General features: G+C 45.3%; 1 protein-coding gene across 1 annotated transcript in view; it reads left to right on the top strand.

The window, feature by feature from the left end:
* Positions 1–19,821, top strand: part of UHRF1BP1 (UHRF1 binding protein 1) — a 63,367-nt gene that overhangs the window by 11,571 nt on the left and 31,975 nt on the right. The window contains exons 2-3 of the mRNA XM_030561326.1: positions 17,555–17,717; positions 18,988–19,026. Of these exons, the coding sequence (XP_030417186.1) occupies positions 17,555–17,717; positions 18,988–19,026 (202 nt within the window). The remainder of the gene's footprint in view (positions 1–17,554; positions 17,718–18,987; positions 19,027–19,821) is intronic.

The raw sequence follows: 19,821 nt of genomic DNA, 5'->3' as shown, positions 1-19,821 counted from the left end.
AGTCCAACAGTCACAGCAGTGAATAGCACTAGTGATATTCCTGGAGTTCAGAGAACTAACTGCTGAATGGATTTTGGCAGGGTAGGCGAACATTTCACAATGCAGATGAAGCTGAATAATTTGCTTTGGAGAGTTTAGAGTCTCGGCTTTTATTTAAGTTAGATGAATGTGGTGCCCATGAAACAGAGACTGATAACCCTGTTAACCAAGAGCCAGTTGTGGTGCAGGCAGGTCTGGTGTTAATGCATCCTTCACACAGATTTGTCAGTGTACTGTAATCCTGCCCTACTGCAATGCACCTGCTAATCCTGTGCTGAATGCTGAGCAGAGACCATCAGCTGTGGATAAACCAGGGTGAGCCACCAGGCTTGCTGCACTGTGACCTAAGGGCTGGTCTGCATAGAAAGTTTTACCAGTTATACTGGTAAAGTTACACTAATGTAATTCTACCGTATAATTCCCTGGGTGGACACTCCTGTTCGAGTTTGAGGGGGGGGGGTTGTTTTTGTTTTTGTTGTTTGTTTTTTTCTGGTTTAGTTTAACCCCTTCCAAAGAGACATAAGCTAAACAAACAGGCATTCTTAAACCAGAGAAAGTGTGCCCACCAAGGGAGTTTTGTCAGTATTACTCTAGTGATTCAGATTCACACCGTACTTTAGGCTGGTATAACTTTTCTGTGTACACAAGACACTAGTCAAATGTGTAGGCAGATGAAAAGGGGGCGTGTTTACTTACTGGATCACCTAGCTCCCTGCTGTGACCTAAGAGCCAGAACAATTTGTGTAGTGTAACCACAGAAATCATAAAAATATAGGACTTGAAGGGACCTTAATAGGTCATCTAGTCCAGTCCTCTGCACTGAGGCAGGACTAAGTATTATCTAGACCTGTATTTCCCAAACTTGGGATGCCTCTTGTTTAGGAAAAGCCCCTGGTGGGCCAGGCCGGTTTGTTTACCTGCCATGTCTTCAGGTCCGGCTGATCGTGGCTCCCACTGGCCACGGTTCACTGCCCCAGGCCAATGGGAGCCGCAGGAAGCAGCAGCCGGGAGCAGCGAACCGCTGCCAGTGGAAGCTGTGATTGGCCGGACCTGTGGACGCGGCAGATAGATAAACCGGCCTGGCCAGCCAGGGGCTTTTCCTAAACAAGTGGCGTCCTAAGTTTGGGAAACATTGATCTAGACCATCCCTTCTATGTGTTTGTCTAACTTATTCTTAAAAACTTCCAAAAAAGGAAATTGCAAAACTCTCTAGGTAATTTGTTCCAGTGCTTAACTCTCTTACAGTTAGGAAGTTTTTCCTAGTGTCTAAGCTAAATCTCCCTATGATGAGATCCCTGGGGTGCAGCCTGGGACCATGGGACCACTGTGCCCCCTTAATTCTCCAGCCTGGGCTGTCTCTCTCGATGCTTTGGTAGTGACAAGCAGCAAACCCCTCCAGGCTCTGTGATTGCTCAGCTCAACAGCATATGGAGCCCCACACCCAGCTAGATTGCATGAATGCTCCCAGAACCAAATCCCCCCAGCTCCCAGCCTTGTACCTCAGGGATATACTGTCTTGCACTGCTCAAGACCCTTTCTTGAGCAATGCAATTTTATTAATTGGTTCACCACTTCATCAATAGAAGTGGATATACACCAGCCTTTGTAAACCATTGATAACTACTCTCTGAGTATGTTTTTCCAACCAGTAGTACACCCATCTTATAGTAGGCTTGTCTAGGCTATATTTCCCTATTTTGTTTATGAGAAGGTCATGTGAGCCAGTAGCAAAAGCCTTCCTTATAGTCAAGATATATCAGATATACTGCTTTTCCCCCTATCCACAGGGCTTGTTACCCTGTAAAAGAAGGATATTAGGTTGGTTTGACATGATTTGTTCTTGACAAATCCATGTGAACTGTTACCTACTACCATATGATTTCTAGGTGCTTACAAATTAATTTGTTGGATTATTTGCTCCATTATCTTTCCAGGTACCTAAGTCAAGATGACTGATCTATAATTGCCTTGGTTGTTCTTATTCCCCTTTTTATAGATAGGTACTATATTTGCCCCTTTTCCAGTCCCCTGGGATCTCTCCTGTCCTCCATGAGTTGTCAGAGATAATCACTAATGACTCAGAGAAGACATCTAACTTGTCTAAATAATTCTTATCTTGTTCTTTTCCTATTTAGCTTCAGATCCAACCCCACTGATGTTCATTATGTTAGTCGTCTGATCACTGCTAACTGAAACAAAAAAAAACGGCATTTATCACTTTGGCCATTGCTGTGTTTTCTGTTCTTGTCTTTCCCTCCTCATTGAGTAATGGGCTAACCTGGTCTTTTGTCTTTATCTTGCTTTTAATGTACTTGTAAAATGTTTTTTATTACTCTTTATGCCCCTAGCTAGTTTAACCTTGTTTTGTGCCTTGGCCTTTTTAATTTTGTCCCTACATGTTTGTGCTGTTTTTTTAATATTAATTTTTCATAATTTGACCTAGTTTCCACTTTTTGTGTGACTCTCTTGAGTTTCAGGTCATAAGATCTCCCAGTTTAACCCAACATGGTCTCTTACTACACTTCTTGTCTTTCCTATGCATTGGAATAGTTTGCTCTTGTGCCCTTAATAATGGTTCTTTAAAAAACTACCAACTCTCCTGAACTCTTTTTTTCTCTTACACTTTCTTCTCATGGGATCTTACCTACCAATTCTCTTAGTTTGCTAAAAGTCTGCCTTTTGAAGTCCATTGTCTTTATTCTGTGGTTTTCCCTCCAACCATTCCTTAGAATCATGAACTCTCTTATTTCATGATCATTTTCACCCATGCTGCCTTCCACCTTCAAATTCTTAACCAGTTCCTCCCTGTATGTCAAAGTCAAATCTAGAATAGCCTCTCCTCTAGTTAATTTCTCTACCTTCTGCAACAAAAAGTTGTCTCCTGGGCTTTCCAATAACTTGTAGAATAATCTGTGCCCTGCTGTATTATTTTTCCAGCAGATGTCGAGGTAGTTGAAGTCTCCCATCACCACCAAGTCCTGTGCTTTGCATAATTTTGTTAATTGTTTAAAAAAAACCCCACATCTCTGGGTACTCTCTAAAACCAAGGCTCTGAAACCCAAACTTCCTTTAATTTCTGTGAGTAAAAGAGGGAGTGGAGTAGGATTACAGACACGAACAGTCCTAGAGCTCTATTTCCCCCACTGGAGTTAATCATAGCAGAATCCTCTGACTAGAGACTGCATCATGAATCAGGGTAGAGATTCCCCATACTTCCAGAACTGTAGGCAAGAAACCCAGCTCCCGTCAGGCTATTGAATGGAGTATGGAGAAGAGGTGACACTTCCTGAAAGCGTCTTAGGCCTGGTTTACACTACGAGTTTATCTCGAATTTAGCACTGTTGAATCGAATTAACCCTGCACCTGTCCACACAATGAAGCCCTTTACTTCGATATAAAGGCCTCTTAAAATCGATTTCTGTACTCCTCCCCGATGAGGAGAGTAGCGCTGAAATCGACATTGCCATTTCGAATTAGGGTTGGTGTGGCCACAATTCGACAGTATTGGCCTCTGAGAGCTATCCCACAGTGCACCATTGTGACCTCTCTGGACAGCAATCTGAACTTGGATGCACTGGCTAAGTAGACAGGAAAAGCCCTGTGAACTTCTGAATTTTATTTCCTGTTTGCCCAGCGTGGAGTGCTGATCAGCACAGGTGACCATGCAGTCCCAGAATCAAAAAAGAGCTCCAGCATGGACCATACGGGAGATACCGAATCTGATCTCTGTATGGGGAGATGAATCTGTTCTATCAGAACTCTGTTCCAAAAGACGAAATGCCAAAACATTTGAAAAAATCTCCAAGGCCATGATGGACAGAGGCCACAACAGGGACTCAGTACAGTGCTGCGTGAAACTTAAGGAGCTGAGACAAGCGTACCAGAAAGCCAAGGAATGAAATGGACGCTCACGAAGGGAGGGGCGACTGATAACTGTAGTTATTCCCCAGTTCCCGCACTCTCTGAAAACCATTTTAATTCTTGGCTGAGCTCCCAGTGCCTGAAGGGTCAAAAACATTGTCACGGGTGGTTCAGGGTATATGTCGTCAGCCCCCCCCATGAAAGCAAAGGGAAAAAAATAATTTCTCGCCTTTTTTCAATGTCACCATATGTCTACTGGATGCTGCTGGCAGACGCGGTGCTGCAGCGCTACACAGCAGCATCCCCTTGCCTTGCCTTGCCTTGCGGATGGCAGACGGTACAGTATGATTGATACCCGCCATCATCATCCCATGGGTGCTCTTGGCTGGCCTCGGTGAGGTTGGCCGGGGGCGCCTGGGCAAAAATGGGAATGACTCCAGGTCATTCTCTTCTTTAAGTTTTGTGTAATGGAGATCCAGTCCTGCCTGGAATATCATGGCAGCTGGAGGCTTCTGCCTCAGGCTGCTTTCCCAGTCAGCAGCACCGCCCGGTCACGCCTACCCCAGCCTACCCCTTGCTACCAGGGTTCACAATCAGATACTTAGACCTCTACATTTGGCTGTAAATAAAAAAAAATTAAGCTGCTGTTTAGAACTGTCCCCCAACATACATATCCTGGGACATTTTGTATTTTACCAGTGTCAACCAAAGGCCCCCACACACATGGAGATTCAGTCCTGCCTGTGCTTCTATCCTAGTGCTTATCACAGATTCCCATTTTCAGCTATAGGCTGAGCAAGTGCAGAATGGTGGTTCATTCTACTTCGCTGTAAGCCAACCGCCCTCCCCTCCCCGCTTTGATCTCTGCTTGCAGAGGCAATAAAGTCAGTGTTGTTTCATATTCATGCATTCTTTATTACTACATGGGGGGATAACTGCCACGGTAACCCAGGAGGGGTGGGAGAGGAGGGAAGCAACAGGTGGGGTTGTTGCAGGGTCATCCCCTAGAATGGCATGCAGCTCATCATTTCTGCGGGATGTCTGGGGTTCTGACCCTGAGCAGCTGTTTGCCTCTCTGGTTCTTTAGTAGGCTTGCCTGATATTCTAGGCAGGACTGACTCTCCATTAGACAAAACTTAAAGAAGAGAATGACCTGGGGAGTCATTCCCTTTTTTGTCCAGGTGCCCCCAACCGACCTCACCGAGGCCGGCCAGGAGCACCCATGATGATACAGTAGGGCTGATAACTTTCTTTGCTAACTTGCAAAGGCAAGGGGATGCTGCTGTGTAGCACTGCAGCACCGTGTCTGTCAGCAGCATCCAGTAGACATACGGTGACAGTGAAAAAAGGCTGAACGGGCTCCATGGTTGCCGTGCTATGGCGTCTGCCCGGGCAATCCAGGGAAAAGGATGCAAAATGATTGTCTTCCATTGCTTTCACGGAGGGAGGATTGACTGACGACATTTACCCATAATCACCAGTGACAAATTTTTGGCCCCATCAGGCATTGGGATCTCAACCCAGAATTCCAATGGGCGGGGGAGACTGCGGGAACTATGGGATAGCTACCCACAGTGCAATGCTCTGGAAGTTGACGCTAGCCTCGGTACATGGATGCACACTGCCGAATTACTCTGCTTAGTGTGACCGCGTGCACTCGACTTTATACAATCTGTTTCCAAAAATCGATTTCTGTAAAATCGGAATAATCTCGTAGTGTAGACATAGCCTTATACAAGTCCAAATTAAATGCTAAAAGGAACTTGCTTCTCCTTGTGGAGTAGCATGCACTAAGCACAGGACTAGAAGCCAGGAGCTCCTGGGTCATTTACTTAGCACTGACACTCACTCCTTGTATGACCTTGTCACTTTACCTTTCTCCTTTTTTCCTCATCTGTAAAATTGGGCTAATATTACTAGCCTGCCTGTCTGGGGTGCTGTGGATTAGTTAATGGTTTGTAAATGAATATCACTGTGGAAGTGATAAGTATTATTAATAACTTGGTGCTTTCCATTTTCCAAAGAACTAATTGATCTGATACGAATTGGTTTCATTTAATTTTAAATAGATTGATTAATTAGGTTAATGTGATACTGACTACAGTAATGTAAGTATTAGCATTAGATATCTAATATTAATTAGCCAAATCTAATACTAATTAAGCATATTTCTCTTCCTTGTGCTCAGCCTGAAATCTCTAACTCTTGCATTGAGTGATACCATGTGTTCTTAGTGGACAGACTGCTGCTATGTTGTGCTGAAAGCCTGAGGCCATGTCTACATCTAAAATTTTGCAGCGCTGGTTGTTACAGCTGTATTAGTACAGCTGTATAGGGCCAGCGCTGCAGAGTGGCCACACTTACAGCAACCAGCGCTGCAAGTGGTGTTAGATGTGGCCACACTGCAGCGCTGTTGGGCGGCTTCAAGGGGGGTTCCGGGACCGAGAGAGCAAACCGGGAAAGGAAACCAGCTTCGCCGCGGTTTGCTCTCTCGGTCCCGGAGCCAGCCAGCAAACCGCAGGGAAGGAGACCTGCTTGCTCGGGGTTCCGGGACCGAGAGAGCAAACCGGGAACGCCGCGGTTTGCTCTCTCGGTCCCGGAACCCCGAGCAAGCAGGTCTCCTTCCCCGCGGCTTGCTGGCTGGCTCCGGGACCGAGAGAGCAAACCGCGGCGTTCCCGGTTTGCTCTCTCGGTCCCGGAACCCCGAGCAAGCAGGTCTCCTTCCCCGCGGCTTGCTGGCTGGCTCCGGGACCGAGAGAGCAAACCGCGGCGTTCCCGGTTTGCTCTCTCGGTCCCGGAACCCCGAGCAAGCAGGTCTCCTTCCCCGCGGCTTGCTGGCTGGCTCCGGGACCGAGAGAGCAAACCGCGGCGTTCCCGGTTTGCTCTCTCGGTCCCGGAACCCCGAGCAAGCAGGTCTCCTTCCCCGCGGTTTGCTGGCTGGCTCCGGGACCGAGAGAGCAAACCGCGGCGAAGCTGGTTTCCTTTCCCGGTTTGCTCTCTCGGTCCCGGAACCCCGAGCAAGCAGGTCTCCTTCCCTGCGGTTTGCTGGGTGGCTCCGGGACCGAGAGAGCAAACCGGGAAAGGAAACCAGCTTGATTACCAGAGGCTTCCTCCTTCCACGGAGGTCAAGAAAAGCGCTGGTAACTGTCTACATTGGATTACCAGCGCTGGATCACCAGCGCTGGATCCTCTACACCCGAGACAAAACGGGAGTACGGCCAGCGCTGCAAACAGGGAGTTGCAGCGCTGGTGGTGCCCTGCAGATGTGGACACTCTCAAAGTTGCAGCGCTGTAACTCCCTCACCAGCGCTGCAACTTTCTGATGTAGACAAGCCCTGAGTTAGTAAAATGGTTTCTCTCCTCTGAATTGTGGTGTTAGTTCTTCCTCCTGTGTATTGTAGTGCCTTTCACGTTACTGCTTTCCCCAACTTCAAAGGAGTTTTGGCTTCTGGCCTAGTTTTATTCCTTCCAAAACTAAGGTTAGTTCCCCACTCAGATGCTCTCCCAAATTCATTGTATTTATTATATCTGAAGCTTCTGCTTCTGTTTTCCCGGAAAGTTTGTCTGTTTTTTACAATTATTGATGTTTTCCTCTACCACCGGTGAACCTTCTTGCCAAGTGAGTGTGATTCTTGGCTCTAGAAATAATGAGACTTAATATGAGGGAAATGTCCTGTGTATGAGAGAGGTGATCATGAAAGAGTCTCCCCAGAGAAGTGTGGAAATCCCATTGTGTGGCACAAAGCATGACTAGACAAGACACTGGGGAATATGCTATGTAGGGTATAATCCTGCATTGTCCAGGGCATGACTGGATATGACTAAATTGATTTGTTCCATTTCTAACTTCTAGTATTCTCTATTTTTTCTGCTTATATACGTGTTTAAATGTTGTGTTTGTGTTTCAAATTAAGGAAGGATCTCTTGGTCCCTTCCCATAAGTTCACCACTGTTAACAGAAGAGCCTTTTCTTCTGCATCTCCTAGCATCAAAAGCAGCTTCCCTTCAGCTCTCGGTCTCTCCATCTCTTTTCAGATCTCAGCTGAAAATTTACCCTGTTCCTTCTGTTATTCACACTTCAATATCTTCTCCATCTGCTACTCTGTAACAGTAGTAAGTGTTGTGGGTAATAATTATATACATCTGCCAATATATTATCCTATCCTGTAGCTATCTAAATTAAAATCAGGGGCATTTGTCATACAGTGTGTAACTAATCACTGCTCACATTTACCCATAGTTGCAAAACTATTAATAGAAATAGATATATTTAGATGTAGATGCTAGTTATAGTTATAGAATAGCAATGGGAGAAGAAATTGAGATGAGAGGAGACTATAGAGATAGCAAGTGTATTTTCAGATGGCAGGACCTGCAGAGGAGAATGCTCTTGCACCAGCAGTGTCAAGATAATGGGAAGGGACCAAGAGCTGATGAGCAGAAGGAGATCAGAATTATGCTTTAAGACATCCCTCCTGATACTTTTTATCTAATCCTTCCTACCTGCAGGTGAAATATTTGCTCAATTGTAGACAGTGCTGCATCTGCCAGACAGTTACAAATGAGGATATTGATTTCTACATGTGTTAATGCTATAAGCTGGCTTCAGGCCAGCAATCAACTTTGGCTAAACTTTCTCTTGCAGTAAGTAGGTTTGACATCTAGATGTACAAGGAGATTAATTGGATACTAGCTCTCTGAGTAATGAAATCCCCACCTTTGATATCCTTTTAAAGTTAATGATGGAAGAGTGAGGTTGATGCTCCTATTTTTTTCCCTGCCAAAAACCAGACAAAAAACTCTCTAAAGCAAATGAAAGCTAAACCATCAGGAGTTCAGAAACCACCAAAGGTATATTTTTTCCCAAAGAACTGTGCTCTTACAGCCCACATCCAAGTAAACTACTGTAGCTTAAACATGATTTTAAACCATATAGGCAGTGTTTTATCTGTTATCTTATCCTGCTAGTTTATCTTTAAAAACAGCTGCTCCGACAGGCCTCTTTTCTCCTCCACTTCAGAGCTTGGCATTGGGGTGTGGGAAAATCATGCCTAGAATATGGCATCCAGTTCTGGCACATGACTAGCAAAAACATGCTGCTGATTCAGAGACAATTCAGAAAACAGAGAGGTTTAAATGCTAAGAAAGGAGAGAGATAATTTAGGGTGGTCTGTGGGAGTATAATTAGAAGCAATGGGATGAAAGAGAAAATTTGCCAATAGTGGCATCTGTTCATTCTCACAAAGCCTTGTTGGAAGCCCCAGTACTTGAATTGGTTAAAGCTGGATTAGACAAAACACTAGAAAATAGATTGCAGGGAACAGTTCTACATAGGTCACTGGGGCATGGACAAGACTAGACATCTATCTCTAGCTACTATGATCCTGTCTCTCTGTTTCCTATTGCTATGACTAAGAAGACAATCAGAGTCTTTAGCCATTTGAAAGTTTTCTGTGGATACTGGGGACTGTGGTAGTGAGTTTTAGCCAGTACCCCGTGTGACGCTGCACTCCATATGATTTTATGAAAATATGCTGATGACTGTGAATATAATGTAATTGGAATATGCTTCATGCAGAAGGTCTCTTGTAAGGTATCATTACAAAGCTTATAATCTACTGAGTGTGGTCATCCTAATTTGTATAAATGTATCATTCTTGTATCTGAAACTAAAAATATGAAATACAACTCTGAGGTCCTATTGTAATTATGCAGAGTGTGGACCATTAATGGTGGCTTGGAATCTTGATGGCTCCCATTAACCAGGACGATTGACTATAGATGGCTCTGTTTACTTGCAAGGCTTCCTGTGAGTCAGGCCAGGAAGAATGAGGGCTTGGGGTCTCACAGGACATGTAACCATGTCACCTGTTACTGTAATCTATCTTAAACCTGGGGCTTTTCCATTTAGAAGAAGGGGTGGGACCCAAAAAGACAAAAGATTCCTGCCTTGTGCCAAAGCTATATAAGGAGGTAGAACAGAACAAGGGGGGCTGCAGTTATGAGAAATCTCCTAGCTACCACCTGAGCTGGAACAAGGACTGTACCCGAGGAAAGGATTGGGCCCAGACTAGAAAGGAGTCTAGTCTGTGAAAGAAGCTTATTGGAACATCTCTGAGGGTGAGATTTTATGTGTAACCAGTTTCTTAATGTATTAGGCTTAGACTTGCGTGTTTTATTTTATTCTGCTTGGTAACTTACTTTGTTCTGTCTGTTATTACTTGGAACCACTTAAATCCTACTTTTTATATTTAATGAAATAACTTTTTACTTATTAATTAACCCAGAGCAAGTAATTAATTCCTGGGGAGAGCAAACAGCTGTGCATATCTCTATCAGTGTTATAGAGGGCGGACAATTTGAGTTTACCATGTATAAGCTTTATACAGAGTAAAGCAGCTTTATTTGGGGTTTGGACCGCATTGAGAACTGGGTATCTGGGTGCTGGAGACAGGTACGCTTCTTAAGCTGTTTTCAGTTAAGCCTGCAGCTTTTGGGGGATGTGATTCAGACCTGGGTCTGTTTGCAGCAGGCTAGCTTGTCTGGCTCAACAAGACAGGGTACTGAAGTCACAAGCTGCCAGAGAAAACAGGCTCAGAGGTAGTCTCAGCACATCAGGTGGCAGTCCCAAGGGGGTCTCTGTGACCCAAACCATCACACCCTGCAAATCAAATTTGGACTTGTCTTGACTAGGTGATGTTTGAGAGGATGAAATGGTATCGGTCACTGAGAGAGAGAGCCAGTATGTGTGTATGAGTTGCTGTTGCTGATCCTGTTCCTGGCAGGCCCAGGAAGAGTGTTGTTCTTTGAATATACTGGCTAATGCTGCATGTTCTCTATTAAAGAGCTTTGGAACAAGAGAAATGGAAATAGTCCATGCAGTCAGTTTTCTTAACAGCCACAAACTATTTCCATTCACTTTTATCCAAGCCAGCAATGCATGCTGCCAAAAATCATACTGCCATTCAGCATGAATGGAGAGAGTCTGCCAGCAAACTTTGTTTAAAATCCTATCCGCAGTCATTGGACTTTTCTTCTGCTGAGATTGATCAAAGTATTTCCTTTGAAGCTGCTGGGAAGACTAGGCATCTTTCTGAATTCCCTGCGGCTGTACTGCCATGCACCGCCCTGCTTATGACATTTTGAATTTGAAAATTATTTCATCTGAGGATCTCAAAGCCCTTTACAAAGAATTCCTTTATCCTTGAGTATCAGAGGGGTAGCCGTGTTAGTCTGGATCTTTATCCAACGAAGTGGGTATTCACCCACGAAAGCTCATGCTTCTATATGTCTGTTTATCCTTGAGACAGCCCTGTGAGGTAGGTATGGTAACTTGGTTTTACAGATGGGCAAACTGATGCATAGAGAAGTGCTTTGCCCAGTGCTTGTGCTGGTAATAGAACCCAGGAGTTCTGACTGGAAATCCCCTGCTCCTCTAGACTGCACAGTTATATTTTGGTTTGTTACTGTGACATCATCTTATACTACCTCTTGAGCAGTCTGAGATCTTTCCCTCCAAAGACAGGCACAGTATTTGGAATAGTGTTTTTTTAATTGCTGCATGTGGAATCCTCAGGTGTCCTTAGGTGTTCTCAGCTGCAGCAATCTGAAGATTGACTTAGATCCCCCCCATCTGCCCCACTCTGTCTTCCACCCACATTGATGTAATAGCTCTCACTTGCTGCTTGAACACTTGACAGGTTTATTGTGTGTTGTGAACCATAGAGCTGGCCACGGTGTATGGGGATATTGACTGATGCCAGGTAAAGCACTATCTCCAGCTAATAAAGTTGTCAGGATCAGCTTGTTGGGGGATACTTGCTACACTTTCCCATTGGCCTGCCCTGGAGCTTAGAAACCAGTGTGAGGGCACGTGGTCTCATTGGCTACATCTACATGGCAAACAGAAACCCGTGGCAGTGGGTCTCAGAGCCCAGGCCTACGAACTTAAGCTCATGCTACTGCCCTTAAAATAGCTGTGTAGACATTGTGGCTTGGGCTGTGAAACCCTCCCTAAGCTTCAGAACCCGAGCTCCAGGCCAAACACGAATATCTACACAGCTGTATTTAATGCCATAGCACAAGCTCCATGAGCCCATGTCCGTTGCAGTGGACTTGGTGCCATGGGTTTCTGCTTGCCATGTTAGACATACCCAGTGAGCTGAGCATGCCCTTAGATCTGCTTCAAAACTCCACTTTGTTTACATGGCAGTATGAGGTTTGGCTAAAGACATCATACTGACCTATCCTCTGTTCATGCAACTGTTTACGTTTCTGCCTTGTTCCTAAATCTTCCCCAAGCCCCCTTCCACAGGCACTGTAAATTAAAGTTTCATATTCATTTTGGCTGCTAACAGGGACTGTTCCGTAGAGTCTTGCAGCATTGGCTCTGGTCATCTTCATATCAGTTCAGCAGGACTTCTTGTGGCCCCTACACTTGTATTAAAAACCTGCTTTGTATTCCTCTGGCTTTATTTAATATCTCTCTACATCAGTGAGTCAGTTTGAAGATTTCAGCTCTGCCTATGGCTGAGATGCTGATGATTGTCCAATAAATTTATTCTGTCTCTGCAATATTCTGATACAACCAACACTGCTGCATTAGTGTACCAGTTGAGAGCAGCATGTCGCAACAGAGGAAGTATGCTAAGGACTAGATGTTGGGGAGAGCTGGTTTTCTGTTCCTTGCACCTCCCTGGGCCTCAGCCTCCCCATCTGTAGAATGAGTCTATTTGTAAGTCTAATAAGTCAATGTCAAGTTAATGTCTGCAAAGTGCTCTTGGCGTTCTACTAGTCAGCGTGTGTTATACATTGTTCTCTCTGCCTGTTTACAGAGGGTATGACTCTGCTGCGGCTCTCAGTTAGAGGATTTGATCTGTTAGCTCAAGCCATAGAGGCTCATGCTTTATCTCTGGAGAGCCCAGGCTCAGTCCCCAATGAGGAACCAGATGATAGGCATCGTGCTTTGAGATCTTTAGTTCTCTTTGTTTACAGATATGTAAGATCTCATTGTTTATGCTCCTCTAATGAACCTGTCACCTGTAGAATGTCACACATGCTGGAATATGTAATTTTACACATACCAGATTTTGCCATATAATAATTGAGAACTGTGTTGATTTTAGCTGGCTTCTCATGTGTGCTTTATATTAGAGTTGCCTCTGGTTTAATGAGGAAATACTTGTCTAAAGTAAACAGGATGGCCTCTCTGTGTGAGCCTGAGACAATGACAGGTGTGTTATGCTGTCATGTGATGGGGGACAAACAGTTTGATATACTAGCTTGTTAGGTCTGGAAAGGCGAGAACTTACATGGCAGGTTAAAGTTTGTAGAGGTCTCATACTGCAGTCGTCCCCTGCAGAAAGCATTACTGCAGAGAATGGTGTGGAAACACAAGCAGCAGGCAAGCTCGCAGCTGCTCAAGTCCCAGCCTCTCCTAAGAGGAGGAGAATGTTGTCTGCAGTGAAATGCATAACTACTTCTCTCCTCACTTCAGATTCTGCCTTGGCACAATGTTCACTTGGATAAATACATTGTTCTGGAGGAAATTCTGGATTGGCTGATAAGCAACTAATCCCAGCCAGTTTCCCAGTTCAACTCACGCTCTTGTGGTGAGATTGATGAAACAGCACCAGAGCCTCTCTTCCCTCCACCTTCGCTATCCCCCCAGCTGCTGGCCCAGTTGCTCAGGACTGTCTTTGTGCCTTGCACAATGAAGCAGCACACGCGGCCAGGCCAGTGCAGGGAAAGGGTAGTGAGAGAACTGCAGCGTGTGACTAACCTGTGAATCTAATCCTGCTCTAGCTGACAATAGGGCCTTTCTTTTCCTCCACTTGCTGGGCCGCTGTGCAGAATTAGAATTAGCATGGAGCAATGTGTGAAATGGCTCTGGCTTGAGCAGTGAGTAAATCATCTGGCAGAAACACTCCATCCTTTCTGAATCCCTTGGTATTGTGGTGCTATGCAAGCTGCAGCCCTTCACTGGCTTCCCTTTAGTGCAGAGGGGGAACCATGTAGTCGGACATCACAGTGAGATACTGGCTAGGCAAATACAACTTATGTGGTCATGATCCAGTCTATGGTAGGCTGCTGGCCTGTCTCCCAAGCTCAGGAAGGACTGATTCCATGCCCAAAGTCTAGTTCTAGCCCAGGGGTCGGCAACCTACGGCACGCATGCCAAAAGTGGCACGTGAGCTGATTTTTGATGGCACACGGGGCAGGCTGAGCCGTTCAGCCCACCACCTCTCGGGGTTCCCGCTGCTGGCCCCTTGGAACCCCAGGCTGACAGCGGGCTGTGAGCCCAGCTGACAGGAGCCAGCAGCCGAAACCCCAGAGCGGCGGTGGGCTGAGCCACTCAGCCCACCACCGCTCTGAGGTTTCCACCGCAGGCTTCTGTCAGCTGGGGTCCCACTGCCAGTCCCACTCAGCGCCCGCTGCTGGTCTGGGTGAAGGAACCTCAGGCTGGCAGTGGTTTGAGACCCCAGCTGGCAGGAGCCGGCGGCCGAAACCCCAGAGCGGGACGGGCAGAGATGCTTAGCCCACTGCCGAAACCCCAGAGCTGGGCGAGCTGACTCACTCAGCCCTCCGCTGCTCTGGGGTTCTGGCTGCTGGCCCCTTGCTAGCCGGGGTCCCAGCTGCAGCCCCACTCACCTTGCTTCTGGTTGGAGTTCCAGCGCAGGCCCCCTGTCAGACTTCGGCCCTGCTCAGCCCTACCAGCTGCCAGCTCCACTCACCTCAGCTGCCGATCTGGGGTTCCAGCCGGTTAACAACTGATCACTCAGAAGCCTGTGTGCAGCTTAAAGCATCTAAATAGGTGCCACCAAACACTGGAAAACTCAGCAAGGATCACACTAAACTAATAAGATCTGCGTTTTAATTTAATTTTAAATAAAGCTTCTGAAACATATTGAAAACCTTGTTTACTTTACATATAACAGTAGTTTGGTTATATATTCTAGACTTAGAGAGAGACCTTCTAAAAAACATTAAAATATATTGCCGGCATGCGAAGCCTTAAATTAGAGTGTATACATGAAGACTTGGCACACCACTGCTGAAAGGTTGCCGACCCCTGTTCTAGCCCTTCTTTCAGGGCAGTTTATTATTCAAACCCAAAACTCATAAGTTAACACACAACCAAGCTATTTCCTCGACCAACACAGGTTGTAGGGGCCCAGAGACCTTTCCCGTTACATCTCTCGCACTGCCGCAAGAGCTGCCCTCCTTCCTCCAGCCTTCTCTTCAACTGGGCTCTTTCAGTCCTTCATAGGAGCTACCTAACCTTTCCCCAGCTGGGTCTGATAATCCCCTTTGCCAGGGCCAAAGACCTCTTCTTCAACAGGCTCTGCCTCCAAACAAGGCTGGCTGGCTGCGTATTGAGGGACCTGGTTACAACATGGTCAAATCCTAACTTTCTCTTTTGCCATAGATGGGATTGTACCATAGTCCTGAAACACACCACATCTCTGGACTTTGCAGGGCTGACCTACGGCTCAGTAACACAATTAAAACATGGTTCAGTCTCATCTACACTGTGAGATTGAACCATCTTTTATTTGTGTCAAGGGACATGTCTTTCAATATAGTACTGTGGTCATTGCAGCGTAGGTGGGACGTGGGGACTGGCTGGACCAAAGCCCCGGGGAAACTTTAAGCTGCTCTCTGTTGACTTTATTCACAAACTTACTATCTGAATGAGAAATCTTGCAACCTTGTGAAGGAGCAGAGTCACCTAACTTCTTTCACTAACTCAGGAATTTACGTAAATTTCCATTTCTGTTACCAAACTTCTGAATCCCCCTCCCCCCTGCCCCATCCCTGAACTACTCCTGGTGGGTTAGAGGAAGCAGATTCGTCAAAGCGCAAGTGCCTGGCGAATTGCTGCTGTTGGGAACAAAGCTTTTCTGAACTCTTCCAGCGGGTGGCAGGACAGGTGCATTTCATTCATGAGAAAGAACCATTCCAAGATTTCTAACACAGCTGAATCTAGCATGGCTGCTTTTTGTTTTCTTCCCTGTTTATGCACCAATATGTACCTGCCAAGTATCCCAGTTTTTGGCAGGGCCATCTCAGTTGGGAAGAAGAAAAATCCTGCATCCTGCTGCAATTTGTGATCATTCTGCTGATGCAGGGCTCTTGGCAGCTCACCATTACCTTCCTCTTAGATTGCCCTCACCTTTGCTTGCCCTAAGTCTCCTGAGTACACTTCCAAAAGGATCCTTGGTATTTCCAGTTCAGCTGGGTGCTTTCAGATTTGCGCCAGAATCCTTTGCACCACTCTTTTGTGGCCTTAATCAAATTGTTCTCATCCATCAAATGTGTGGCACATCTGGAATTTCAAGACACCAGCGTACATACAGCAGATCTGGAAACGGCAAAGCCTCTTGGGAAGGGTAATTGAGACAGGAGAGATCAGCAGCTGATGATAGCCAGAAGAAAAGCAGGGTGTGGCTGAGCTGGTCAGTGAAAAGCAGGGTGAAGGATTATGTTCGGTGCAGGCACACTGATGTTTCGCTGACCACGTATAACCCTGTTTCTTAGCTTGGGACACTGGTGAGCATGAATCAGCTTCACTAATGAGGGACAGGAATGGGTTTGGCTCTGAGACTAGTATTTAAAGAGATGGATAAAATAATTTATTTAAAATACTTTACTTCCCCTGACAATAATATGAGCAATCAATAAAACTGATCTAATCTATCTCCACCATAGATGCTATAAGTTTCTTAATATTGTTTTGCATGCTACTTATCTTGGGAAGTGAAACTATTGTCCAGTTGCATTTGTTTCTACTCAATTTCATTTCCTTTGTGCCCTAATGCAATTGCATTAATTTCTGGGTTTCCAGTGCTCTCTTCTGTTGTGATTTAAAACATTTAAAATGCCAAATTATATGGGCCTTAAAGACACTCACCAAGTTTCTTTGCTGATCCGCCACAGTACCCAGGGTTTAACTGTCAGCTAGCTATGATACCAAAATACTTGTCAGAGCTTATATGGAGGATGCCTCGGGTGAAGACACTTTTAGGGATGGCATTAACTCTGTCCTTTTCTGTATAATCAAAACATCTGAAAGACAAGAAATTCCAAGTTACACCTAACAACCTTGCCTTCCCACCTATATTTTAAACTGTAATTTTCTCTTTTTCCCCCCTTTAGTTTTGGCTATGTTCTTGCAACTTCAGTTCAAGCTTAATGAAGATTTTTCTGTGGGGTGGGATGTCTGATCATTTTGTGACCTCCCTCCCTCTTATGCTTTATTATTAAAAAAAAAAGAAAAGAAAAGGAAATATTGGACCAAAACTGCTTCTCTGTCTTTCTCTCGGTGTTTATAGTGGGCCAATCTCCATGATGAATGTACTTATGTCTCTTTAGGGAACTGACCCAGTTGCCATTGAAGTCAATGGGAGTTGGTTCGGGAATCGGGGGCCAACTGGACGCTGCAAAACTGGCACAGCAGCTCACACAATGCACTATAGAAATGCAATGGTCTGCCGAGTGTATGGTGTTATGGTGTCCCTATTATTCTCTCTCTCATCCCCTGAATGTGTGAGGTTCTTTGCAAACAAAGACCCTCAAAATAACCCTCCTCTACGAAGACACAGACACACTGGAAGTTGTTGTTATATTGCCTCTTAACTCTTCTTCCTCACAGGTTTACTAAGAATCTCTCTCCAGACAAAATCAACCTGAGCACACTGAAAGGTCAGGGGCAGCTGACCAACCTGGAACTGGATGAAGAGGTGCTGCAGAATGTGTTGGATCTGCCCACCTGGCTAGCGATCACCCGTGTCTACTGTAACAAGGCTTCCATCCGGGTGAGTTGAGATACCGCGCTAATGGTGTCCTCCAAACACAATGCAGCCCACTTAATGTCAGTCTGCATTTGATGTTATCTGGGGCGTCTGATAATGGATGTCAGCTTTCTCAACTGGAAATTAAATTGTGGTAGCTGAGGCATATCCTGCCCCTTCCTCATTCTTTAATGCTGAAAGAGTGAAACAGCCATCCCAGGTTGCCCTGGCTGTTCATACAAACCGCCAAACTGGACTGAAACAGGAATGTAAAGTGTAAATAAACTCAGATTGAAATTCTTTGAAAACCTGCTTGTGCCATGAGTTTCTATGCAGTAACTGTTATTTAAAGATCACATTTTCAGCAATGGAGACATCAGAAATAATGTACAAATTGGGTAAAAGCATGTGAAAAACGACTTGCTAGGCACCTTACAAGCCTCTGCGCCCACAATTACCCAGCTTGCTAGTATCATTGCAGTAATTGCACATGCAGTCACAGCTGCACTTGTGCACAGAGAATGGGCCTCTTCATCTTGAAAATCTTGTTCCAAGTGCTTTTTGTCTCAGGAATTTTTCAGCTGACATTAAATGAGAAGTTGTTTGTTTGTTTAACCTCAGCTGATGTTAGACACAGTTACACTAAATTAATGGAAAAGCATTTAGCATATGGAAAAGACTTTCTGTTAAAGTGTGGTTCTGCTCTGCCAAATGACTGTAAAAATAGCTCCTTTTACTCATCTCAGCTGCTCCCTGTATGTATTCAAAGTTGGATCTGCTCAGTTTAGTAACAAGCATTAGTTCTTGCTCCTCCTAGAACTGCAGAGCAAACACAGGTCAGTGGGGGTAAATGGACTGTATTCAGATTGAGCATAATCTACAGAACTGAAAAGTAAATTCCAGTTACAGCCTGAATTAATTGATTACAAACCTATTAAAGACAACAGAGTTGCTCATGCATAAGTGAAATCTGAATTTGGGCTGCAGAGCATATATTGCTGGTAATGATGCATGAAAAGGAAAAGACTCAGCCTGAAATACAAAAGCCAATCTGGGCTTACGCAGCAGGTCGTTGGAACACCGTTTCGGTTGTCTGTGGGAGCCCATTTGAGCTGGAGTCAGTGAGACACAGTGAACCTGTATTGTCACAGTGCTGTTTTTATGTGATCAACTCTGAGAGCACAGCAGGACTTGAAGTGAGCTGATCTCAGGGGGGCTCGACTGTGTCTCCCCGAAATTGTTCAAACCTATGCATACTGAGGCATCTTCTGCAACTCGAGCTCTGTCTTTACAGATCCAGTGGACGAAACTGAAGACGCACCCGATTTGTCTGGTAATATTTTGTTTTGGTCTTCTTCCTTCTTTGTAATAAATCTTAGCTAAGGGATTGTACCTGCAAAGGGACAATTGGTTCTTACTGCTAGAGGTGTTGAAGCTTTTGTGACGTAACATCTCAGCTGCTGATCAAATCCAGCCCATTGCACAGAGGCTTCTCTAAGGTCACATGAGATGTGAATGTTTTTCTTTACCACCCAGGTCTCATAGAAGTAAGTGTCTTTGTCTCTAAGGGTATGCCTACACTGCCAAAAATCCCCACAGCAGCACGTCTCAGAGCCCGGATCAGTTAACTTGGGCTCATGCTACGGGGCTAAAAAAAAGCAGTGTATAGCCGTTTCTGCTTGGACTGGAGCCTGGCTTTGACACCTGGTGAAGGGGCTAGAGCCCACACTCCGAGACCTACCCCCTGCGTTAGGTTTCATAGCCCAGCTCCAGGGAGGGAGTGTCTGCAGCGGTATTTTTAATGCTATAGCATGAGCCCCATGAGCTTGACTCCGTTGACCCATGCTCTGATACTGGCTGCCATGGGGTTTATGGTTGTTGGGTTTTTTTGCATTGTAGATGTACCCTAAGGCCTTTCTTAGGTTGCTGAGCTGTCCTATGGTCAACTGTTGGATAGCCCTAGGGAACAGTACACATTCCTGGGATATGGTGAGACTTACCCAGATGACATTCCCACTGGCCCCAGGGTGCTAAACTTGGTTTCAAGTGTATAATAAGAGTGTTCTCTACAAGTAGATGTGAAATTAGTGATAGATTTTTCTCAGTGGATCTCAAGGTACTTTGTAGA

The sequence above is a fragment of the Gopherus evgoodei genome, chromosome 4 (genome assembly GCF_007399415.2).
Source record: "Gopherus evgoodei ecotype Sinaloan lineage chromosome 4, rGopEvg1_v1.p, whole genome shotgun sequence".
In the NCBI taxonomy this organism is placed as follows: Eukaryota; Metazoa; Chordata; order Testudines; family Testudinidae; genus Gopherus; species Gopherus evgoodei.
Note: the sequence above shows the minus strand (reverse complement) of the source record. Positions and strands in the feature narration are given on the sequence as shown.